The 26,586-nt window shown below is 38.8% G+C and overlaps 1 protein-coding gene across 1 annotated transcript in view; it reads left to right on the top strand.

Moving 5' to 3' along the window:
- dcc (DCC netrin 1 receptor) overlaps positions 1–26,586 on the top strand; it is a 246,414-nt gene that overhangs the window by 182,937 nt on the left and 36,891 nt on the right. Inside the window, exons 23-27 of the mRNA XM_026172224.1 lie at positions 4,820–4,982; positions 6,238–6,461; positions 6,788–6,904; positions 18,930–19,079; positions 23,255–23,551. Coding sequence (XP_026028009.1) covers positions 4,820–4,982; positions 6,238–6,461; positions 6,788–6,904; positions 18,930–19,079; positions 23,255–23,551 — 951 coding nt within the window. The remainder of the gene's footprint in view (positions 1–4,819; positions 4,983–6,237; positions 6,462–6,787; positions 6,905–18,929; positions 19,080–23,254; positions 23,552–26,586) is intronic.

The raw sequence follows: 26,586 nt of genomic DNA, 5'->3' as shown, positions 1-26,586 counted from the left end.
ATTAGTCGGAATCACGCTGCATTTTGATGTCTTTGTTTGCATTGTCATCTTTGTAACTGTTCAGTTTCGCTTCCCTGCTGGATTTCTGGGCTTTGCAAGGATTTCTGTGCTCTCCGTCGCCCTTGTGTTGATTTGTTGGTGTCGTTGTGGCTTTAAACTGACTCAGCTGGCGAGAGTTTGTGATTTATTCTACACAGTTTCTCTGAGCTTCTGGGCCTGTGCTACTTTGCTGAAGGGCATCTCAGTAGAGGTTGTTACTACTCTTGTTATCATCAGTAACATACATTTTGCTCGCGGGTCAGTTTTGACTTCCTGTCAGTTGCTGCTATTGTTGCATCTTTTTGTTATTTAAAATTACGGACTCTTTTTCTACTTTATACTCAATAAAACTGTAATTTATTGTAAAAACAAATATTAATTTGATGAAAGACATTTTTGCCACGACCTTTCTTAATCTAAAAAGCTTTTTTAAGATGAAATTTAACAAGGTGCCAATAAGCGGATGAGCAGAAGACTACCATTCGACTAACTAAAATCAAATTTTTGTCTCCACGGTTACCTTTAGTTAACATCAGATCACACAGTCCTGTACATAAAACATCAAGAGTTTTAAACCTCCTGTACAAGTTTTCCTTAATGTATAAATAGGAACAAGAAAAACATTAATGGTATTCTTGTCACAGTCCGGCGAGGGCAGACTGTATGTGTTGACAAAAGGACCCAAAACGCAGACTCCAAAAACTGAACGTGGCGTGGATTTAACAAAAAACAAGCCGTTTATTGAGGCTAGCAAAAGGGCATTGGTGAAACTAAACAATAACCCAAACTGGGTGAACTAAAACTAAACATGAAAAAACCTTAAACATGGTGAACTGACATAGATTCCTGAAGTAGTGACATGGACGAGCAGACGACCTGACAAAGAATGACTGAAAGCACACGGACTAAATACACACAGGAGGATAATGAGGGAAATGGGAACACATGGAGAAACAGCTGACACACATGAACATAACGACGTCACAAGGAGAGAGTAACACTAAAAACATTGAACATAGGAACACAGGACCCCTTCAAAATAAAACAGGAAATACAATGAGACGCAGACCTGACAACATAAGACACACAGACATGAAACACACGAAGGGCAAGGGAGACTTCACAGGGGTTGAAAACACAAGGGGGAACTAATAAGCAAATGAACATAGGAAACTTAATAAGCTTAAACATACACTATAAACATCAAAATGAACTAAAACTCAAAACACTGGGTCATAAGACCCAGGATCGTGACAATTCTGTACAAACTAATCTGTTCTGTCATGTAGCTATATAGCTACATGTATATGCAGTGATACAATGCACACAAGTTATTTAACTTGTGGGATCAAGGTATTTTTCTCACGGGCATGTCATTGAACAAGTTGTTTCTCTTGTGAGAAAAATTTCATTATATTGAAGGAACTTGTGGAAAAAGATGTTTTATCTCTTGGTCGAACTAAATTGCTTATCTTGCGGGAACAACATGTTCATATTGTTGGAACAAGTATTTTGTTCTTTGTTTAACTTGTGGGAACAATTGTTTTAAATATTTATCCAGCTTGTGGGAACGAGTGTTTAACCAAGTAACTGGCGAATGCATTAGCATAACAGGAAAAGACCTGAAAGTTACCTGAAGTTTAGCCAACTTGTTCCCACAATATAAACATCTCTGTACGCCCAGGAGCTATAAAATATTTTAAGTTAGCAAGTGACTCCTACTGATTTCAGTTCTGTTTTTCATGCTAGAGTAGCATGAATTTAATTATGTGACATTCTGAGGTGTAAATCAGACCTAATTAGCTGAGTTCTCTCCATTTTATGGTCGCTGAGTTCATCTGAAGTGAGTGGATAAGTGCTAAAGAAACAGAACTGTACCACCGCTGCACAAAAAGGAAATGCTGATTAACAGGTGATGATTGACTTGATTTAAATCATTTTTACCTTCACTTTCACATGTTTAACTTGTCACTTGTAAACAACTGTGATCATTTTTAACCAGTGGGGAAAAATTCAAAGCAATCAACGTGTGCACAGTGTAGCTGAGGTGAAGGTAGTGTCATCAATCACAGGACTTTCAGGACTTTGTAGGTCTGCTATTTTTTCATTTGATCTTTTGGACTTTTTATTTTCAGATGTTGTTTTTAGTTAGTTTTAATCACCAGAACTTCTTGGTTTGGACTTAAATGCACATTTTTCACACAAAACGCTAGAAGGTAAGACTTTCCACAAGCATACCTATTTTCTTACCATAGAGGCAGATCCTGGTCAGTAAAGGATTGAGATCACGCTGCCTGTATATAATCCATGAATGTAACCATGACATTAACCATTGGTTTCTGGACTTTACGTTTTGAATCCTCAACCTTAGCATTTCTGCAGCCACCACATTTGATTTTAGGAGCCAGATGTGACCACGTGTGGATAATAAAATCAAGCACTAATCTATCACTTAATGCTAGCAAGCGTCTAATACATGTTTGTGGTAGACAGTAGAAATTCTACAATTTTACTCATAAAAATTGAAGCATAATCTTCCTTGATGGCCTGCACCACACAGGAAAACATTATATTTGGCAGGCAGATCGATTAAAATACTCTAAAAGGCGCAAACACTACACATGAATTCGCTATTGCCCTCTGTACAGCACGATTGTACAGCTGTTATAAAGGTCAATACTGTCCATAAAAATGTGCGTGCTTTTATCCATCCATGAAACTAAGCATTTTAACATGAGAGGCTGTGATGAGTGACTCGCTTTTGGAACCAGCGTCACGTGGCCACTCGAAGATCTGCAGTTTTCAGACCTGAAGGTTGACGCTTTGTTCAAAAAAGAAGTTGAACTGTCATCACTTTTTCTGGTGACATCAAAGGTTGAACTTAGTATATTTTAATTACCCCATAACCTTTGCTCTCGCAAAACAATGAAAGCAGAAACTGCATCAGCTAAAACTCAGAATTCTGAAATTAAATAAAGAATTTAAAAAGAAAAAAAAGGAAGAAAGATGATGAAATTGTACTTTAAAAAGGAAAAGAAGGTGGTGTTGTGGCTTCTGTGCTGTGGCCGTAAGCTTTGATGGATTGTGGTTTTCATTGAGAGAGACAAGCAAATGGAGAGAGAAGGTGAAAGAGGAAAAGTGTCCTGCTATCTCTTTTCCTTTGTGTTTCTCTTTGTCTCATATGTACACACTTCTCTTGATATTTTGTTCATCCATCTTCTCCCTTTCTTCTTCTTTCATTTTCTCTTCCCTCTCAGTCATTTTATTGTCTCTCCATTCCTATGTTTTCCTTTCCTTTCCTTTTTCCACCTCTCCAGCTCCTCCCTCTTTAACACACTTCCCTCGCCTCTGCATTTGGACTTCATGCGCCATATGTGTTTCCTATTTTCTCCCTCTCTCTGCGCCAAGGTCGAGTTAATGAATGACAGAGCGTGTCATCAATTCCCCTCTTTCCCTTTACACCTGTCGTACACTCATACACACACTGTGTATTGATCGGTAAAGCAGCAACAGCAGCAGCTTTGCGTTTTCAGTCCAGTCAAACCACTTCTTCTTTTTCCTTTGTCTCAATTTTGGGTATCGTGGAATAACATATATTGGTTGCACAACTAAGACAGATATAAAAATGTGACTGTGAAGCAGTTAAATATAGCAATTTGCCTAAAATTTGATTCGGTATATCAACTTATAGTAGTGTTACCCTTCCTGTTCTGCTTTCCACATGATATTATGAAAAAGGTAAAACCAAATTTAAATTTCAGTAAAATTCAATCTTCTTCGAATAGAAAAAGTTAAATGATTAAATGATTTCTTTATGGCTTTATTAGTCTCTCACATTGTTGCGGAGTAATTGTGGATCAGTCTTCTTCACAACGTTGCTTCAGTTCATTGAGGCAAACGTCTCCACTTTGGGCTCGTCTGCCAAAGCACATTCCTCCAGAAATCTTGTGCTTTATTCAAACCTTACAAACCTACGCTGTGCTGCCATCTTCTCCTCAGCTAAGAAACGCGTTCTCCTCGTAAGCCTTCCAGACAAGTCGTACTCAGTGTCTTTCTAAATATACTGTCACCATGTGACCTTAGGTTGAATTAAATTGAATTGAATTAAATTGTAAATAATCTTTCTCATTGGAGAATGATGGACGTCAAATGAACCTTCTCTGAATAGAGCAATTATTGCTTCTCTAACACACACCTGAATGCTCCTGACCAGCAAACTGACAAAACGTCTGAATTTATATAGGTGCTGAGACTTGCTGGTGATCAGTTAATGCATTTGATTAGCAGCACCTGACTGTTACCCCAACCTTATGGAAGCAGTGACTGTGCTTTTCACGGGATTTCATAGAGTTCTGTGAAAACTTTTTTTTCTTCATATTTAAGCACCTTGAGGCAGCTGTTATTGTGGGTTTATATAAATAAACTGAATTGAATATAACTGTGTCATCAGCAATCATCAAAATGTATGAAACAATTTTTGTCTTTTCTTTTTATGGTGAAATTTAGTTAGTTTAATAGATCTAATGAGCAAAAGAAAAAGCATTAACAATTTGCCTGAGATATTACAGTATATATAATTTATTGTTGTAATGTTGACTATATCAAGCATTTTAGGTGAAGGTTTCAGGAAAATGTTTGTTATACATAATGAATTCACAGTAAAAATGGCATAAACTTTATAAACTGATGTCATTTTAGTATATTCATTTTGAATATACAGATTTCAGTGTGCATTTATTCATGTTTCTAACTTCTGCCTCTCTTCTTGTATTTATTCCAGAGTCTCCAATTGGTCAGATGCGTCCCCCTCACGGCAGCGTCACCCCTCAGAAGAACAGCAACCTCCTGGTCATCATTGTGGTTTCTGTGGGAGCCGTCACCGTGGTCGTGGTTGTCATCGTGGCCCTCATCTGCACACGGCGCACCTCCGCCCAGCAGAGGAAGTAAGATGTTTCATTCATCTGTGTGATGGCAATAAACGGCTGTCACTGTAATGAGGCAGATGGTTAATGAGCTGCCCTGCATGTCTTGTTTTTTCTCACAGAGATTTACTCTGAAATTAATGTCCCTGCCAGCTCACACAGGTCTGAATATATGTACCAAATCACAAATAACCCAGCCAGCAAAAACCTCAGCTAGATCTCTGCATGTAGACTTTATCATCCCAGGAAATGTCAGTTCATCAGGTTTTAACGTTATTTCATTGTAGTTTGTTTTGTCATGGTTTTCTTTTTATAAACACACTCAAGAGGTTTTATTTACTCTTTCAAAACCACCTGTTAGAAGTCAACTCACGCAGATGACTTTTGTAACAGCAGGAATGGCAATTATGCCTTTAAACTCGACTTCTAGCCTCCTTGAACCGATTTGTAAGAAATGCGACAGAAAAGCCGCAACTGTGTTCACAGTGCATCTTCAGTGCATTTCCATTCTCCAAATCAATATGTCTTTCATTGTGGGTGCATCAGCGATGGTCGACCACTGCAGGCACCAAGATTGCTTGGGAGAAGAATACCCTGTTTAGCCCACTGCTACAGAGACAGAACTTCAGATAAGCAAGAAATAATGAATGGATGAACAGTTTCAGTCTAGTTTGTGTTCATGAAATTGCAGTTTTTAGTATTTTTCTCAGTTTTAGTCAAAATGATTATTTATATAGTTCATGAAATTACACTTGGTATCATATAATCCACTAATAAAGTGGATTAATTTCATCTTCCTACCTTCAATCCACCTTTATTGTAATCCTGTTCATGACATCATATGGTGGCTATGAGAGCTCAACATCCTGCAAATTAAAAAACAAAACAACAAAACATCTTTAATGATTTGAAACACAGGAAAACTCCTCAAAAATACAGATACAAGTAGAAATGATGCTCTGGTTCAGAGAGTTTCTGTATAATCCCATTTATAATGTCAGTATAATTTCATAATTCTCCTCTCCACATTTCAGTGAGCATAATCTTGTTTCATAATCTTCAAGAGTACGAGGCAGTTCAAGACATTATGCCAAATTTCATTTGAATTCATACTGTTTTATGATCCAGATGATCAGATTTGAGTACAGCTACAGGTGGAGAATTCACAGCCCTCTCCACCCCACAGTGCTTTCATTTAGTGGAAATAAACGATGATGGATGGAGTGTTTTCTTCTCCTGACCCTCCTCCCCGGTGCGTTTCTCATCCTCTGTGCAGGAAGAGAGCAAGTCACAGTGCCAGTAAGAGGAAGGGCAGCCAGAAGGACCTGCGGCCTCCGGACCTCTGGATCCACCACGAGGAGATGGAGATGAAGAACATGGAGAAAGCTCCCAGCATCGCACCGTCTGGCCACGATTCACCAATCCAGTCTTGCCAGGACCTCCCCCAGGTGGCACACAGCCAATCAGAGAGCCAGATGGGGAGCAAAAGCAGCCATTCAGGTACAGCACTGATTCTCATTTACCAATCAATTTAGTATATAATGTGTATAGCAAAGCTTCATTTAGTTACACTTATATTTTTTACGTGTTTAATTAGATTTAATCTTATAGTTTCTCTTTATTTTACATCATTACGTTTAAGATAAATGGGTTATGAATCTTGGTTTAATTAGCTGTGTAAACAGGCCTAATTAATAATGATAAAAACACAAAAGTATCAAATAAAGATCTTTTCCAAGTGGAAAATGGAACGCTAAACCTAAATCCTAATCCAAGGAAATGAAGATGTCTGAATCCCTGATTGGGTTTTGATTGTGATGTTCCAGGAGCAGATGCTGATGAGGTTTCCAGCAGTATCTCTACTTTGGAGCGTTCTCTGGCTGCCAGGAGAGGAACTCGAAGCAAAATGATGATTCCCATGGACTCGCAGCCGAGCAACACACGTAAGAAACGCAACAGAATATATGGATATTGCTACTGTGAAGCTAAGCTTTCATATATGAAGTACTATTTTGAAGCATTTTGGCCTCTGACATGGGTGTGTTTGTTTGTTTGTTTTGTTTTTTATAGCTAGAAATGATAACTTGGTTAGCAAGCTGGATCCTAATAACTGCACAGGTGAAACACATATGTTGCTAATAAAATACTATACTTCTCGGACAGTCTGCTCAACCATTTTATTTGTCAGATAATTGCATTAAGGATGCTCCATAAAGCACTAAAGGTCCAGTTCAGTTCATCCAATTAGTCTAATTGAATTGTTGGAATCACAGACTGTATATAAATAATGAACGTAGCTTCTGGGGGAGCACCCCCTGGTTTGTTGTAAAGCTTCAAATGCATCTCAGCCTCATCTGAGGCTTTTTTATACCATGCTTTATTCTCATTTTTTACTTTAATTAGTACCTTAATTTACAAAATAAACTTTGTGTTTTCTTCAATAAGACTCATAACTAGTGGTTAGGAACACACACTCATCACAAAAGTGTTTATTGAGGTCAGAGAGCACCAGAGCTGAGAGTTATTTTCTATCAGAATTCTTAATAGCCCAAAGTGTGTTTTCCAAACACAGGAGTCGCCCTCCAGTAGACATCTGGAAAACTGTGGGTTTAAGACACTTTTGCAGTGGATTCACAATCATTTAAGCTCTTCTATTTATCATGATTGTTTAGAGCTCTTTGCCTCTCGATCGCTCTCCTTCTTGGTCATGCAGCCCTCGCAGCCTGGAGGTTTGTTGCGGCTCATTGTCCTGCTGAAAACAAACAGTGTTCCCAGGGATGGTGTGAGCATTGTATCACCATATGCTTCACAGCAGGAACCTCCTTTACTACATCTCACAAACACATAAAACCAAAGTTCCTATGACATCAAAGCCCTGATTTCCACTGGTCTGACGTCTATTCCTTTTCTCTCTTCTTCCAAATAGTTCTCTTCTTCTGCATATCATTGCCGTTCTGTAGTTCAGCTATGATGGCCTGATTTTCACAGTCAAACTAAGAGTGTTTGATCTTTGAAACAGCGACTAAATTCCTTTTAAGGAGGATGGAGGGATGGTAGTGGCATAATTAAGATGACTTTTACCCAGGAGACATGAGTTTGAGATCCATGCGGGACTCTTTTTCTTTATTGCACAGTTTTCTATTCTTTTTGGTTGCTTTTTTCTAGGTTAGTAGTCCATCAGAGATTTTATATGCACTTATTCACACAACTGCAAAAGCCCTGATGCTTTGGTTACTTTCTGTTCATTGGTGATGTGCAATGAGTGATTATTATTAATATCAATTATTTTATGGACTAAAAAAATCCCCCAAGTACTGGATTTGATGGAAAGCGTTACAAAATCCTCTCTCTTGTTGCAACTAAGCTCTGACTCGGATCCATCGGTAAATTGATTGTCATCATCCAGTGTGAAACTTTTGTATGTCTTGGGCAACACAAACTTTTAGCCTCCTCCTTTCCTGAGAAGTGGTTCAGCTCTAAGTTTACCAAATTGGGTCACCTATAAATTCATTTATCTTCTGATGGTGGGGTCAGGTTTGTTCTACCTCGTGGTGCTTTAGTCCTTATCCACCTTATCTAGCTACAATTTGTTTATGGTTCATGGAGTTCGCCCTTGAAACCTGACAATATAGCCATTATTTTATTATAATAAAGCTTCTGTGCTTCTACTAAGAATATGGGAATTTTGACACTATTACTTGGTTTTGATGCCATTATTTCCAGACACTTAATTTTCAGTCAGAGTGGCTGGTAGTTGTGAAATAGTACATACAGAAGAGCACTGAATTTGTTCATAGTTGCTGGGAAAATGTAGAACGCTAACACACAAACCCAGTGACCACTCAGTCAGTGACCTTTTCTCCAAAGCAACTCAGGTAGTCAATAATGTCTAATTTGTGTAGGGTGACTTTACTGCACCACAGTAAAGTGACCAGCTTCAGTTAACCTGAAACTAGCAATGAGTGGATAAACATCAGTTAGCTAGCCTACATTATCTGAGGTAGTAATTGTTCTTCATTTCTCAAGGTTACGGGTTAAATAACAGTTGTTATTTTAAACATCAGGAAAAATATGGAAAATCACTTTCCTGAAAATTGGTGAAGCTCACACATGCATTCTTATTTCTGTCTAAAGCTAGTGAGATATCATCACATTTGATGTAAAATCTGTGACTGAAAATTTCAAAATCACATATAATTAAAGAGCTCTGCAGTTTCTCAGATTAACTTGGGAGCATACTGAACTGAGCGTATTTTACATTATGCTCAATATACGTCATTGCTCTTGCTATTGGTGCTTGAGCTTTCACATGGTACCTCCAGATGATGTCTCCAGTGGCCAGTTGCCTTAGGGTGATGATGATGATGGTGATGATGATAGTCAGAGAGTTCATCTTTCTTTGACTTTCCAACTTTCTTTGGGAGGTTTAGATGTAAAAAGTCTTTCAGGCAAAAGCAAAGTTGAAGAGAGAGGCGTTCACACTTGCACCAACTTTCTCACACTGATAATTAGCCTGTTCATTCCCTCAGAACGACTCAGAGGACAGAGTGGAGGGGAGATCTGAGGACACGCCAGTGACGAGGGGATGAGCCTGGGAAAGACAAAATGAGGAAGGAGAGGCAAGCAGCAAAAAACTGGAAGAGAGTTGGCAAGATGAAGTGGGGAAAAAAGGAATGTTGCTGTGAAACCTCAAAGATTCGGTTTACAGTGTGCGACTCCAGCAGTGGCTCTGATCAGATCAAATGAGGGGTTTCACAAGAGCAGCTTCAGCCAGTCAACACGGCTGTGACTGTAAAAGTTTTACCAAAGACATGATTGCATTTGTACTTTTCTTTGTCACTCACACTGATTAATGAGTACTGAGCCATTAAATTCCGTGTTCTACAACCACCTAATGGAGTCTGGTGAAGTTAAACAGCAGTTTACGGTTGGCTGGTCAGCACAACTTTAATTTTAAAGACGTTTATTGTAATGCATACCACACTATCTAAAAACAGACCCCTAAATTCTGCACTCTGTTTGGATGAATTTAAAGCATTAGTCTGTAACAGTGAGTCATCAGTGTAGAAAGAATAGCTGGAGTTTGATACAAACTGAGTTTTCTATCTCATTCACTACTGTTTTTCTCCAGATATCATCGTATCTCAAAGATAATTTGGCTATACCTCTTTAGGGTGTTATTCCCTGTATCAGAACTGGCTGTTTTCGATATTAAAATACTTCATTTAAAGGCACATTCTGCAAAGAGGTCTCTAGTGATCACTGCTGTGTAATTTGGCAGATTTGCAGTTTTAGAAATGATTCTTTGACTTAAGTACTCTAACTCATCATAATTCTCATGGAAAAAAACAACAAGTTGGTAGCACCTTGTAGAAGCTTTTCAGTTCATAGCGTAAGGCCCTGTTCCTCTCAGAGAAGACTGTGGATAAAAGGAGCATGGCCACCGTGACATCAGCAGTTTCACATTATTGATATTACCATCTTTTTTAATATTATAATATTATCTAATATTTGAGTATTTGGAGAGGGTCTGCGATACATTGGCAGCCTGTCCAGACTGTACCCCAGCTCCTGCTCTATGAAAGCTAGAATAGGCTCTAGCCCAACAGTGAGGGACCAACATCCCAAACAAAATCAGTGACTTTCATTGATGCCTAGAAATGTCTGTCAGCTATCACTGACTGACTGACTGCGTCAGCAGTTCCCTAAAACACAAAAGTTATGGTCATAACCCAAAATGTAGGTTACAGTAAGCCAACACAACCAGCACTCACAAACATGAAACAGACCTATGTCAAACACCATCCCTTCAAACAGCACACAGCTGATGGCTTAGCCAAGGCTGAGATCTTAATAGAAACATAAAGTCACTGTAATGCCCCGGTCTTGCCACTAAAAAAACCCACCCAAATGATTACCTCTTGTTACATGATTTAGGAAAGTACAAACTGACGGTCAGGATTAAAATCCTTTACTTAAACCATTTAACACCATTAGAAGAATGTTAACTCTGGTTTAAAGGGTCAGTCCAAGTCATCTCCTCCAGTATTTCTTCAGACATGTCATGTCCCTTCATTTTTATCATACCCCTTTTGAAGCTCTTGCAGTCCTTAATTACACCAGTCTCCTGTCATTTCCATAAGACACCTTTTAACTGTAGCACTTGTGAAGTCTCTAAAGCCGTCTAAGACTATGTCAAATTCTGTTTGATGTGCATCACCCTCGTCGGCTCATCCTCGCACCAACTCTGTCCCACTTCCAGAATCGCAGTGACACCTCCTCCTGTCCCAGCACCCATCGCACTGTGGGTGGAGTTCATAGTGTAGGCACTTGATTTTAAACAGCTGTTTGTATAAAACTGTTTCCTTTCACCATGAGGTTGATGCAGAACATCTGCAGAATCTCTGTGATACCAAATTGTGTCTATGAACCAGTTTTGTGCACAGAAGCAGGTTGTCTAATTACGGTGTTCTCTCTCTGTGGAGTGAATATGTTTTCAGTCACATCAGTGAGCAGAATGTTTCACATTGTAATTACCCTGCTCTCAGTCTGGCTGCATGTCTTGAAGGATTTGTGTCCTCTTTTCTCTCTTTTATTTCTTCTTCTTCTGATGTGCAGTTGCTGCTGTTGTTTAACCCAGTTGTAACAAACTGGAGTCACTGAGGTGAAGCGTAGCATCCAGGTTATAATGCTGTGTGGTTATTTCTGGAGAGAGTGAGTCAGCGGCCAAGTGATAATTCTTGTTAGCATGTGACAAGGACTGTGAGTTTACATAAATGTGGGTGTTTGTGATATGTGGGTCACCGTAAAGCAGGAAAACCCTCTGGCTTCCTCTGCCAACACTCAGACCTGTTTCCTATTTTATTTTTTCCCTCTTCTTATCTTTTTTATTTGCTGTCATGTTTCACATTTCATACATTTTCCTTTTATTTTATTGTTTTTTGGAAGTTCTGTCAAAGACTTCTCTGTTCTAAGCTGTGGCACTGCATCTTTTAGAAATACCGTTTCTCTTTCTGTAAAAATAGAAAAGCTTTAAGGTATTTTTTGTTTTTGGAGAGGGAAGTTAAAGACAATACTGAACTGAAAAACACTAGAAAGTGGACGTTCCAGTCATAGTTTATAATACAATTAGTAATCTGTTTAAATAGGCAGCATATTTTTGTTGGATTTAATTCACTAAACACCTAAAGTATATCAAAAATCACGCTAACAGTTCTTTATCTTCAAATTTGAGTGCATATAGTTAAAAATAAATGCTTTTTCACTGATGTTCAGTCCACTCGGTGTTTTTCGTTTGAGCCACTTTGATATATCAATCATTCAAGCATAAAAATGCATCTGTTTCAAAGCATGAACCAGTGTTTACATATTTACACATTTTAATAAATCACTGTATCTATTTCTCATTTTCCTGTGTAATTATAAAGGAATTCTGGTGGAGAGTCCCAGATTTTAAGCCATATGCGAATGTTCCCAAGAGGATCATGGACCCCTATTGATCCTCTACCTAATCACACGAGCCAAGGTGTGAAAAAAGGTGTGGTCACAATTGTTTTTACTGTGTCCATGATGCTCTTGGGGACACTTCCAATAGGGCTTAAGTTGAGGAGCTGAGACTTTCAGGTGGAGCTTAGAGTATAACTACTGCTCCTCCACATCAAAGCGAGACAGTTGAGGTGGTTCAGGCATCTGACCCAGGATGCTTCCTGGACGCACCCCAGGTGTTTTGTATCAGTTTTACCAGTCGGAAACCCCGGGGCAGACCCAGGATACGCTGAACAGATCGTGTCTCCTGACTGACTTGGAAAGGCTTTGTTGTGCAGCAGATAGGAACTGGAGGAGGTGGGTGAGAAAAGGGAGCTCTGCTTAGACTGTTCCCCAAGGAACCCAGACCTGAATACTGAATCAGGGCTAGAAAATGGATGGATGGATGGAAAATCCTGCACAAAAACACACATGTCAATAAAGGTTTTTAAATTGAATTCTAACTGTCAAAAGAGACAGATGGCCAGTTTTCTTCTCCAGCTGCTTCTTCCTCTTTGAAACCCAGAGGTTATTACACTAAACCATCATCAATACCAGCATCGATCAGACAGTATTGATAATGGCAGGGCTGTGATCAGCAGCTTTAGGAGGTGTGTGTGTGTGTGCTCATTTAAACAGAGTCAGGGTTTCATTACAGCAGCAGGACGACCAGAGATGAGCAAGTCTGGTCAATACACTTATTGGCGGAGAATATTGATGAGCTTGGTGCAGTGAGGTGGGGAGCTACAGGTTTATGGAGGTTTTGTAAGAGGGTGAGAAGGAGGCCAGAGATAAGAGGAGACAGAAATACAGATAGAGATCACAAAATGCTGAATTTTGCATAAGAGAATATAAAAAAAATGCTGTTACATGAAGTCACGTAAAATTAACAAAGTAAAAGTCACAAAGGCATTAAATAGAAATAAAAAAGAAGGAGTGATAAAGAAACCATACAGAAAGAAAAATATTGAGCAAAAACAGAGACAAGAATGGATAAAAAGTTTGATCAACAATGACACAAGCACACTGAAATGAAACCCAAATAAAACTGATAGAAAACTGTGAGAGTGAGAGAAGAAAGCCAGACCGGAGACACAAAGACACAGAAACAGCAGGTAGAGGTAGAGATCATCTGACGTCTGCAGAGCAGAGATGTTACAGCCGGTTTTAAAAAAATGAAACAGAAAAATATCGAAGAAGCCTGGAGCTCCTTTAGCTTAAGCAAAATGCAAGAGACATAAACAAAGAGAGAAACAGTGTGGACCCTGCAGGGGTTTAAGAATAACGCACGTTCCACCAAATCAATTACAAACAATTTACTTAAATGTTCTCAATATTTCCCCCATTAAATAAAAAGCAATCAAAGCAAATAAAAAGTCTACTAGTGCAGTCACTACTGTCATGCATGACATTACAAACACCGAAAGTGTGTTGAAAAGCTATTTACAATTTCAGTCAAATTGCCTTTTTTGTTAATTTAATGTGCAAATGTCCCTGATGCATTTGTCAGTTTGCAGCTATCTTCATAATGAACGTGTCAGTTGGATGTTCACTGACACTGATTTTATTCTGTATTTATTTCTTTCCTGCTAAAGTTTTCAGTCATGGTTGTAGTTTGTTTGAATGCTAACACGGTTCCTTTGTTTACTGCAGCCTGTCTGCAGTCATAATAAGACATTTTTAAATTCTTTTAATTTAAATCAAATTTATAGCACAAGAGTTTGGTCCTTGCGCTTCCTGAGATATCCAACATGCCTCACAGACAGCAAGCCCTAGATCTGTTGGAACTCCACCATCCCTCCTTTTCCTCCTCTCTAATCCCCTCCCTGCCCGTGCTGGCAAATTTTTTGGAGCAATCCTTCTACTCATGCCTTCAGGACTTCTCAGTCCAGGCAGTCATTCCCTTGATGGCTTACAACCTCCTTCAAGATCTAAGTTGCAATAAATCTTTCTTCATCATCTTTTTTCGAGTCTTTGCCCAACTGGGGCCCGCTGACTTCTGTTCAACAAAATGTTCAGCAAATTGAGGTTCCAATGACACGAGATAAAAGACATACCAACTCGTGTCATATACAACCATATGATATTTTAACCAAGATCACTACGTTTACCTAATCCTGATAAAAAGTCCTCTCTTGCCTTAATCTTACGACACTGATATAAGATTTGTGTTTTGTGTAACTACACCAGATACTCGTTGTTGACAGCGGTGAAAACTGTATCTGAATGTTCATAAAAAGTTGTCTGCATACACCAAAGCAGCAAAAAACTCATTGCCCCGAAATGCAGAACTGACCGCCACAGTAAATCCTTTGTGCCGGTGGCAATAAGACTGTATAACTCTTCCACAGAAGCTTCTTCTTTTAAGGCTGCGCTCAGGACCTCTTCAGAGGAAGCTCATCTCTGCTGCTTGTATTCTCTCTTATCCTTACAACAATAGACTGGTACCCATACACTTCCCCATTATTTGTAAAAAAAAAAAAAAAGACCAGCAAGACTTGGGAAGCACTTCATTCCCAACCATGAGTGGGCATTTTGGCCTGCAGGAAGTGTACAACTTGATAAAGCCAACAGGGCCAGGTCACCTGAGGTCACCAGATCAGAAAGCTCCACACAGAAAATCTTTAACACATGGTGAAGGGATGATGTCCAGCTCTGTCTGGGAACTAGTCTGCCCCTAGTGTATACCAAGCTCTCCTTTTGGTTGCACAAGGACTGAGTAGTCTGTAGCAATGAGCCGAACGCTCCACACAGAACACCCCCTCAGGGACTTGTTGAACACAAATCACACGGAGATTGGTTGGGCAAAGTCCTGCACACCGCCCAATAACTTTGAGAGGGTAAAGAGAACTCTGTATTAAAAGTAATGAAAAAAGTACATTTGATTCAATATTTTATGAATCTGTGTAATTTACCATCCGTGGTTTTTTTTACACTGACTGAAACTCAGCAAGTCCGCCAGCTATACAGTTACACTGCTCATTTGTCATGCTACCATCTGAAAAGCTCCATGCCAGTTTACACAATTTATTCTCATTCAAGTCGAATAAGTATATTTCACAAAGTGTTGAAAATATCAATTTAATAATCTTCACAATTATTATAATGACTAGTAAGAAAAATATCTTTATAAGCATTGTTATTCCCCAGATCTTTTATCTATCCACTTTTGAGAAACATAGATGAAAACAAAAATGGAGAAAACTGTTTACAACAAAATGTTAAACCTTGGGTCGTGTTTCTTTTTTCTTTTTTTGGATTGATTTCCTTACAGCAGGCTGGTGAGCCTTTAATTCAGTATTACATTGAAAATATCTTTGTAGAAAACAGAAATGGGCTGTTGCAAATGTTTTCTTTTGAACACTTTTTTTTCCTTATTAAACATTCATTTATATTCAGAAACACAATGCTGAATTCACCTCCAGCCTGAATGGAGGTGCGTAAAGAAGACACAGCTGGAGAGAGACAAAGAGAGAAATATGTGCACACACACACACACACACACACACACACACACACACACACACACACACACACACACACACACACACACACAAAAACAAACAAACACTGACGGGTGCCTCTTATCTTTTAAACAGCTTGGAGAAGCAGTGTGTGTGTGTGTGTGTGTGTGTGTGTGTGTGTGTGTGTGTGTGTGTGTGTGTGTGTGTGTGTGTGGACCTGAGGCAGTGTAATCAGTCTCAGTGAGTTTGAGTCCCTGCAGTTTCCTCTCAAGGTCACAATATGAACTCTATTGGCTCCGACTGACTGTCTGCTTTACAGTCGGTGGGACTGTTACAGGGCTGCTGATAACATCATTAACACTGTGACATTATAAAAAACTTCTTCCACCACAGATCGTACTTCTTACGCTTCTCCCTTTCTGTCCGCTGGCATAGCTCTTTGGTTACCATGGATATGTACATGCAGGTGCTTCACTGGTTGCTGTTCTTCAGTGCAGTGAACTTCCAGGTCTCCTAACTAATGAATAGCTGCGAAAAAGAACAGTCTGTACATGGTGAAAAACTATCTTTGCTGTCATGATTTACAAATACTACACCTGGATGATTCAGGATAGTTAGTGGAGTTTGAAATACAGGTTTTCATACAGAAAAAAGAAAATTTATGTTAATAGCAGCAATAATAATAATAATAATAATAATAATAACAGTGTTTAGAATGATATTAGAATTCTGCTGCTGTTTCTTTTTTGTGATACTCAGAATCTGAAATGTAATGTCTTCTAACATGTGAATCGTGCTGTGCAGCTTTACAGTCATGTCAAAAGTTGTCTCAGGTTTCTCTCCAGTACCCTTTGCTTCATTAGCTTAGAAAATGACCTTTGTAAGTGTCTCTGATTGCTCTGGGGGACTCTTTGCCCACTCATCTTTATGCGTTGCTTCTTTGACATTCTGCCATTCTCATAATGTCCCATCACAGAATTTAAAGTCTCAGCTTTTACTAGAATATTGCAATTTGAGTCTTTTTTTCCAGCTATTATGTTGAAGAGTTTGTGCTGTACTTGGGATCATTGTCATGTTGAGTGATCCTACTGTGCTAAGCTTTAACTGTGAGATGCACTGCCTCACATGTGAATACTTTGGTATAGAGAGGAGTTCATGGTTGAGTCCTGTGGCTTCAAGAACAAGCTCCAATCATCACCCCTACACCACTGTGCTTGACGGTTGGTATGAGGTGTAGTTCATTGTGGCCACACATTTCTCCTGATAACCCTTCCAATGATGCCATACTTGTTCAGTCTTCTTCAGTTTGCCATTAACTTTATTTAACCTGCTAACTGATTCTTGATGAATCCCAAATGTAGATTTTGGGTTTTGTTTGGAGTTTCTCTGAGGCTTGGAAGTTCTGACCTCTGGGTGAATTTGCTGGAAAAGATGGAAAGACAAAAACTTATCCTTTTATACAGATGCTTACGTTTGCTGATTACGTGAGTGATTAGCACTTGATTAGCATTGGGCTGGTACTCAAACTCCTCCTTTTTCACAGGAATGCATAGAGTAAACTGACTTTCTCACATGACTGCACATAAGATAACTTTCACTGAATGTCTACTTGATACCATGAAACAGATAAATGAGATCATTTGAAACTATCCAGCACTATAACATATACAGCAGGATAACCCTAAAGTAAGGATAAATTGGTGCCATGTATCCAATTGGACAAATCCTAAAACAACTTCTCAGTCAGTGTTGTCACAGTCTACTCAGCTTTACTCTCACATTCTGTTTTTTCTCACACAAATAAGCAACCACAAGGGTAAAAGAGTTAAAACTTTTCATTTAAAACTTCATCATACTACGGAAGCGTAGAGCTGCCACCCAGGCAAAAGAAAAATACAAGTGTATCACGTTATAACGTGAAAGGTTTATTGTTCTAACAAGATACTTTTCCTGTTTGTACAATATACTTTTCACGTTTGAACAACATAATATCACGTTATTACAATATACATAATTATCACGTTCGTACAATATAAATATTATATTGTACAAACAGGAAATGTATCTTGTTAGAACAATAAACCTTTCACGTTATAACATGATACACTTGTATTTTTCTTTTGCCTGGGTGGCAGCTCTACGTATCATACACCAAAACTTTGTGTGAAAAAAAATTTCATTGACAAAAAGAACAAAAATATTTTTTTAAGTCCACTCGCAAAACTGACTAAAATTGAAATAAAACTTTTAGAAAATCTCTAAAGTTTGACTTTTTAAAATGTGTAAACCTAACAAGTATGAGAAGGCGTTTCTGCATTTTTAATGAGACCAAGGTTTCCACATGATTGTGAGTAAAACAATATTTTTTAAATACGCTTTCTTTCCGCTGACAAATATCCTCGTATTAGAATTAAGATTAAGAAAACATTAATGGTCAAACTAGGCATGAGCTAAAATGAGCAAACACACATCTGAAATTGAAAAACGAAACTGAAATAAACATAAAAACTTTCTGTGCAATGACTAATATTGGTGGCCCTGACTCGTTTGGCTCTGTCGCTGGTTTGCTGACTCCTGTGCGTGTCTGCTCTGTCACTGCTATCAGCCTGCTTCTTTATACATCTGTTTCAGTGGTGCTCACAGTTTGTTTTCCCACTCTGACTCATGTATCGCTGCCTCATCTCTCGCTGGTTGAGTTATGTGATCAGTGCTGTGTGTTTGCTTGTTCGGCTTCTGCGTGTTTGCCGGCAAGATTACACAAACACCGCTGAGCCAGATTTCATGACGGTGGAGAGATGCAGCACGATCAAAGGAAGAATCCGTTGAGTTTTGGTCCTGATCAGTTCTTCATAAGCTTTATAAAAAAGGCACTGGCATCGGTGGAACGTGAAATCGCAATCTCTGTGTGGTCTGCAGGTTTACTGTCTCTGTTTCAGTGTGGGTCACTGGAACACTCACCCTGTTGCTCTTTCTGTTTCAGCGGTGGTCAGTGCCATCCCGGTGCCAACCCTGGACTCCTCGCAGTATCCTGGGATTCTGCCTTCTCCCTCGTGTGGCTTCACTCACAACAAGTTTAGCCTGAGACCAATGCCTTTCCCCAGCCTGACTGTGGACAGAGGATACACACCAGGTACTTTGATGCCATTACTATACTTCTAATCGTGCTGCAGCAAAAATAAGCCTGAAAAAATTGCCACTGCTCAGACAACAGGTAGCTCTGTGGCCAGGAGGCAACAAAAGGTGTGAAAGAAAACTCTGATGTCTGCTTTCTACACTTTCTTATTTCCATGTGATATGTTTAGATTAACCTTTATGTTATGTTGTGCCAACAACATAAACTGCTGTAGTTTGCGCAGTCAGCAAAGGAGATTTCTTCCTATGTATATTTATAACTGAACACTGAGGCCAAGAAACACATTGTTGGTTACCAATACTAGTTCATTTTATTTTACCGTCAAATTACAAATTTCTTCTTTCGGGTGTCCAGCAGTCATGACATTACAGGTCTACATTTACAAATGTAGAGGATGTCCTCATTCTAAGGGGCTTTTGCATTACTAAAAGATCATCTTGCTAGTTAAGACATGTAAAACGTATAAGCTAATCAGTGACACAAAGCAAATTTTAGAAATAAAATATTACAAATATTACTGTTGTTCTTATGGGAGTGACAGTTGCAGTGACATTGTAGGTAAACTGCTTTGTTGTACATTGAATGTGACACATGGGAGAACCAAAGCAACAACATGATCTCGCACTTACAAGAGGATGATGAAATGAACGTAACATATATTGGATTTGTTAGGAATCTTTCTGAAAAAAACATATAGACGTTCATAATTGCTGTATATGTGATGATGTTCGTGCACATTTTAGTTCAGTGACATACAATATATTCATGGTATGAACTTGTCAACTAAACATGAAACATTAAATGTTATTATTATTATTATTAAATTTTTTTGCTAACCTGCAGATGTTTGAATGTATGACAGACATCTGTTATATTAAAATCAAAGAGCCATACTTATTTAAAAATAAATATTTTGCCAAAGTAACGGTGATCAAATAGTAAAAATTTGAATGGCAGCAGTGAGGGGGCGGGGCCTAATGATTTCTCAAACTAATATGAGAGAAAAACTAAGCACATTAACTTGCTACATCTGTATATGCTAATATTGTTGTTATGCATGTAGAACTGTCATAGATAGAAGTAAACATGTAACTTTTCCAACTGTTTGCCCACTGTTCATTTCCTTTATCTCACTGTTGTATTCAAGTCTCGGTTTGCTGCAGGGCTAAATGGTAAACGGCATGGTGGGGAGCAGTAATTCAGTAATTCAATAATTGGCTAATTCCTGGTTGGCTCGTATCAGTGATATAACAACAGCAGAGAGGCAGAGTCAGTGGACGGCCTGACACAACACGAAGGTTGATCGCTGCTGGCAAAGCACACAAGAGTGGAGGCGGGTGGGGCAGCTAATGATAGAGAAAGGCAAATATAATGAGAAAGCTGCTAATGAAGGAAAAACGATAGAGACGTACACGCAATGAGATTCAACAATGGACTCTGCTGATTATAAAGGAAAAGATAGAAGATTAGGGCCAGAACGAGTCAACTATGTTCCCCAAATAACATAGACAGTAGCAATACCCAATCTGGGAGCTTTAGACTCTGCTGTTATGTGGCTAATTAAACTAAGACATTGATCCCTGTAGAACTTCTTAGATAAATTTAAGTCAATTCATTAGCATGGTAAAACACTGAATCCTCCCGAATCTCGATGGTTACACCAGCATGCTCTTTGAATCCAAATGATCCAATTCATCTGCTTTCTGCTCTGAACAACTTAATGTTTATGTACTTTATAGCTCTCCTCTTTTTCAAGTAGATGACATTGTCTCAAAGTTTTTTGGAATATTGTAGGAGGAAATTTATGTACATCCTTTCATGCATGCAGCCTTGGACATGATGACAGAAGCTGCGTGGTGTGGCTGAAATAGTCCCACCATGTTCATATTACCATACCATCTCATGTCACATGACAGTATTTTGGTCATGTGTTAAAATGTAACTATTTTCTCTTTTTAGTCCAGGCTTACATTGTGTGTTCACTCGGTGCTAACCCTAATTCATGTCCATAACTCTAACCCAAGTAGAAGCACTTTTTTGGGAAAAAAACAATAGTTATTTTAATTTATCAGATTAACTGATTGTATTTTTTCGTCATTGACAACATGTATATGGAGCATATTTTTAAAATGACATATTCTAATAGTACAGGGTTCTGATTAAGGTTAGGACAATCACTAATGATGTTCGAGACCATCTGTCACTGGTTAGAGGTGAGGAAAAGGAGACAGGACAGATGTTAGTAATTAAAGAGTAGTGAGGAAAAACAAAATGAACCACTTGCTTTTGTTTTTTTATTTTGTTTTTTCCCATCATTATTTCAGCACGTGTTTTTGAGGGGTTTAGTAAGGGAGTCATGTTGATGTCCTCTTACGAGAGTTCTCAGTGGTGGATATTAAAAATGTATGCCTCAGACTTTATGCCTCAGTTCTTTGAAAGATTTGATAACATCAGACTCATAATCTTTTCAAGGCCTTTGAAGGTGCAGCGAGTAAATGTAAGTGTCTGCTCTTCCTGGCAAATATGGTTACCCTGTATTGCGCTGTACTGACACATAAACTTTGGTTCTTTTAAAGATTTCCTCATGTCATACAAGGTTAAGCAGATTCTTACTTTAAAGAAGTTATGATACCTGGGTGTAAAGAACATTTTAGTGCCATCATTCATTTCTTATTTTAGTGTCCTTGCTCTGGTCTCCATTTATTACCGGAACATATAACCACAGAGACTGCAGTTTATTTTCTGTTATTTAAACCAGGTTATCAGTTTTGCCTGAGTCCCTGCACCGTACAGTTACACTAACACTGCCATATGTAGCATTTTCCCTACAGTCTAATTGTCTAAATGTGAAGTTTCTCAAATAACCATCTTTTAATATAACATTTACATTCCTGTGAGTTAGCCAAATGAAATGAATATTGTGTTTCTTGCTATTCGTTTTTCCTTTAAAGGCATTTGGTGTTTTCAGTATTCAAGTGTATTCATGTAGACCTGCGAGTCACTATTTTAAAAATCCATTTTATTTTTTGCAGTGAATTGTTATGGAGAATGTTACCAACTTTCCTCCTGATAGAGGAGGTAATGCTGTGTTTCAATCTGGAGATAATGCAGATGTATTTTCTTCAAAACTAGATTCTTGGAAAAACACAAATTATTGTTTCTTCTCATCGTCTCTCTGAGCTTTTTGAAAGTCTTCTATTTTTATGTCTCGGTCCCCTCTTGTCACTTTTTTCCTCCCCCTCTCATTTTTACTCTTTAACTGCGCTCACGTTCCTTCTCTCGGCTCTCCCTCTACATTCTCCTTCTTGTCTCAGCTGCTTAATGAACGCACAGCAGCTCTACATACAATAACCAGCTTTCCAATGTTCTCTCTGATCAAACTGGCTGTTGTTACACAAGCAGGAGTTTCATCTCTCACGACACATGAGAGTCAAGTTTCTGCACGCTGAAGATTTTTTTTATTGTCTTTTCCTTTAACAAGAAGCTCTTCTCCTTTTTTCCTCTCATATGTGTCTTTGACAAGATAAAACAGGGTTTCGCAGTGTGGAGAAATTCATCCAGCAGAGAAGCACCAGCATGAAGCTTCACATTCAACAAGAAACAGAATAAAACTAAGACCTGGCAGGGTTTCTCTATGCCAGAGGAGGAGATTGGCATTTTAAATAAAGTGTTAAATTATACAGATGAGATTTATTAAATTTTAAAGACGACTGGATAAATGACAAGCTGTAACTTCGTGAGAGAAGACAAACACAGTAACTGCAACACAGTAGTGGAATTTCAACAAGTTTAAGGCCCAAATTTACATGTTCCCTCTGGCCCGTTGTGATATTTATTACTACTTGAGTGTAAGGATGTCTGCTTTTTAAAGGATAATGGACAATTACTAGATTGTACTTTCCTTGTAGTGCCAAAGAACACAATTAAAATTCAGCACGATCTCTTTCCAGAATTTATAACCGTGTTACTCAGACTTGTTGTGATTAGTCTGTCTTTTCTCTGACCGTTCTTTTGCTCTTCGAAAATGGCTAATAGGATATTTTGTCTTTTCTCTCAAATTCCCCTCGCTAATATTTCTCATCTCTTCTTAACCTCGCATTGAATCTTTTTTTTTTTTTTACCTCCTTCTTGCTTAACATGCTACATCCGTTTATCTGCTTCCCCATTCTTAGCTTTGTCCACAGATGCCTCCTCCAATCCTCTTCTCCAGCAACAGCCTCCAACACAACAGACTGCTCCTCTCCTCCCCGGTTCCTCAGCCCCGCCTGGGGAGCACCTTCCCTCGATAGGCCCAGTCCCGGGTGCAGCCACTGCAGCGGCAGAGGAGGCCCAGGGTGGGAGCGGTCGGACCATCCCGACAGCCTGTGTGCGGCCCACCCATCCACTAAGAAGCTTCACCAACCCACTGCTGCCACCACCCATGGGGACCATCGACCCCAAGGTGTACACTTCTATGCTGCCACAGTCCAGTGAGTACCGCTGCTTAATGCATGTGTTATGACTAATAATGTAGGATTTCTTATAATGGACCAGGACTGATTGTAGTGTTCTTGGCAGGAATAATTTTCCTGGAATCAGCAGCTAAACCTCTAGTGGCTGATTGAGTTTTCAAAAATGCTCAGATTTCAGTCTAAATTGTTTATCTTTTGACTTTAGATGATTCTGCTGGAGTTTCTTTCTGTTAAAAGGGAGTTTTTCCTTTCTACCATCTCCAAGTGCTTTCTCATAAAAGGTCATCTGATTTTTTGGGTTTCTTTCTAGTACTGTACAGTCTTTACCCAAGGAACTTTATATTGTAGACTGTTGTTTTGATTTGGTGCACTGAACTGAATTATCTGATTATAGATTATCAGTGATTGTTGTTGTTTCTTTGCTTAAGGAATGATGGATTCAATTCAATTTTATTAATATATTTAGATTTTATTGACACCAAATAATAACAACAGTTGATTCACTGTGCTTTCTAATGTGATGTAAAGACCCTACAATAATACAACAAACTCTTCTCTCCTGGGCACACGTGGTGAAGCTGAGAGCAAAGGACAGAAACTAGCACAAAAGGACATCAAAATAAAGTAGAGACTGTTACTCTGACCTAAAATAAACTGAGTGGATGTAGGTGAATAAAATATTCTTTAACCTCCTAAGACCCGAACTCTTCCACGGCATGCATTTTTAATTTCTCTTTGATATTTGAGCATATTGGGGCCCGATGAATGTAAAAAGAAAGAATTACCAGATTTTTTTGTTTTTACCTTATTTTTGTTTTTATGAAAAATAAGAGCAACATATGAGGATATTTGTTTAAAATTTTGATAGAACAGTAGCAGCATATCAGGCCCTTGTAGAGCAAAATTGAGTATTTTGGTCTAAATAACCCAAAATGTGATGTCCACATATGTGGACGCCAGGTCCTAGGGGGTTAAGTTAGTATATTCATTTTCTTTCCACCTTTCTTGGAGAGGTACAAATTTCCATAACTGTGGCAGACCACGCAGCCAATCTGCAACAAATTTCTATAAAAAATAACACCATTAATAAAGTTTTTATAAAGAAGATTAGAGTAACAATTGTCATGTAAAGCTGTGAATTATATGTGTAGAACATGTGTTTAAATTTCAAAATATAATGATTAACCAAAGCGCTTGTGCTCTGTTCTTTTGCATTAAAGTGTCCGTAATTCTTATTGATTCCAACTTATGTATATTTACTAGAATGAAAAGGTCTTTGAATCCTTCACAGTACAAAGCATGCTTAGATTATGAAATGCCAACAGCTTTGTACCATTCCTCTACTGAACCACTAGCAGCACAATAAGTAAAGTTTGTCTTGTAATAATGACACTTTTTTTAAATTCCTCTTCTGCTTTGCGTCTGCAGCCGGTCCCTAAGATGCAGCCTCTTGCTGATTGGTTTGTCAGATTCCAGTGACTTTGTGTTTAAGCTGGGTCTCTCTAGTGAGCCTCTGTGCTTTGCTTAATATTTTATTCAGGGAAGTTGAATGCATTAGCCTCAGGCTTCTACACTGTGTGTGTGTGTGTGTGTGTGTGTGTGTGTGTGTGTGTGTGTGTGTGTGTGTGTGTGTGTGTGTGTGTGTGTATTTGTAGAACGATATACTGTAACTGGCCTTGACATTAGCCAGAGGGTTGGATCTGATCTGGACCGACCTTCCTCTGTTCTTTCATTCACTTTTTATGTTACCTGTCGGTTTCTCCATATTCCATATATCAAATCTCCCTCTCTCTCTCTCTCTCTCTCTCGCTCTCTCCCTCTCTCTTGCTCTCTCAGGCATTATGTTTGACCAAAAAAAATGTTGGTCTCATGGGAATCAGAGTCCCCTCTGATTCTTTTTACTGGTGTTCTCAGTCAGTCACCATGTTGGATTGAAATATCTTAAAAATATGAGCTGGGTTGAAATTTTTCACAGTTATCCAAGAAGAACAGAAAATAAAACCTCCCGGCTTTGCTCAGTACCTGATTTTTCTCAATGTCTGTCATCAAAACTCATTTTTGTGGCTTCCTGGCAAAGAATTCAAGCAACGCAGCGGCTGTGAACCTGTCTGCGCAGTTGTTGAGTCCCGCCACATCTTAAAGACCTCACAAGATGATATTATTCCAGTAAAGCAGTTCACTCTCAGACTGCAGGCTTACTTGTAGTTCTAAAGCTAGATAAACAGGCAGAGGCTTCAGCTATTAGGACCCTCTCCTGTAGAACCAGCTCCCAGTGTGGGTTCAGGACAGGTGTAACAACTTTGTAACAGGCCCCGGGGTAGATACTAGGGGTGCAACGATACACAAAATTCACGGTTCGGTTCGGTTCGATACTTTGGTGTCACGGTTCGATATTTTTTTCAATACAAAAAAATGTTCATGCCTTTTTAATTTGTCATTTATTAAAATTATAAATATATATTTTACCTCAAAAGTACAGTTTTTAAATTTAACCCTAACCCTTGTGCGTGTTTTTTATTTTGACAGCGAATACGCACCTGCGGACCACTTATGTGCAGCCCTGGTTATTTAGCTCGTCATATTGCAGCCACAGAAATTCTTTTGTCCATGAAACCATAAAGCTGCACTTTCTTTTTGCCTTATAGTCTGATTTGTCATAACTTCTCCGTTTTGTGGTAAGCTTTTCTTTGGCTGTCACTTCTTCACCCTGACCTGTCTTATTTGGCTCAGCAGAACTAAAATATATATCTGTCTGTGAAGGTCATCGTAGTCAAATATATATCCTGCTGCTTTTACACCGCACTCACATAAGCTCAGCGATTCTCTGCGCGATCAACCTCTCACATGTTTAAGCTTGCTGCTGGAGATTTCACTTGTCATGTTTGCATTGTAAGCTAACAATTAATAAGACGATGTCAGAGGAATTGGTGCACAAATTATCATCACTCACAGATCAGTGCTGTCGCACTCTATACACAGTTCACGCGATTGCAAAGTGAAAGCAAAAAAACAAGCGCAAATTCAAACGCGATTTCAATATTTCACATATTGAC

The sequence above is a fragment of the Astatotilapia calliptera genome, chromosome 7 (assembly GCF_900246225.1).
Source record: "Astatotilapia calliptera chromosome 7, fAstCal1.2, whole genome shotgun sequence".
Taxonomy (NCBI): domain Eukaryota; kingdom Metazoa; phylum Chordata; class Actinopteri; order Cichliformes; family Cichlidae; genus Astatotilapia; species Astatotilapia calliptera.
The sequence above is the reverse complement of the archived record's forward strand: the minus strand, read 5'-3'. Positions and strand labels throughout refer to the sequence as shown.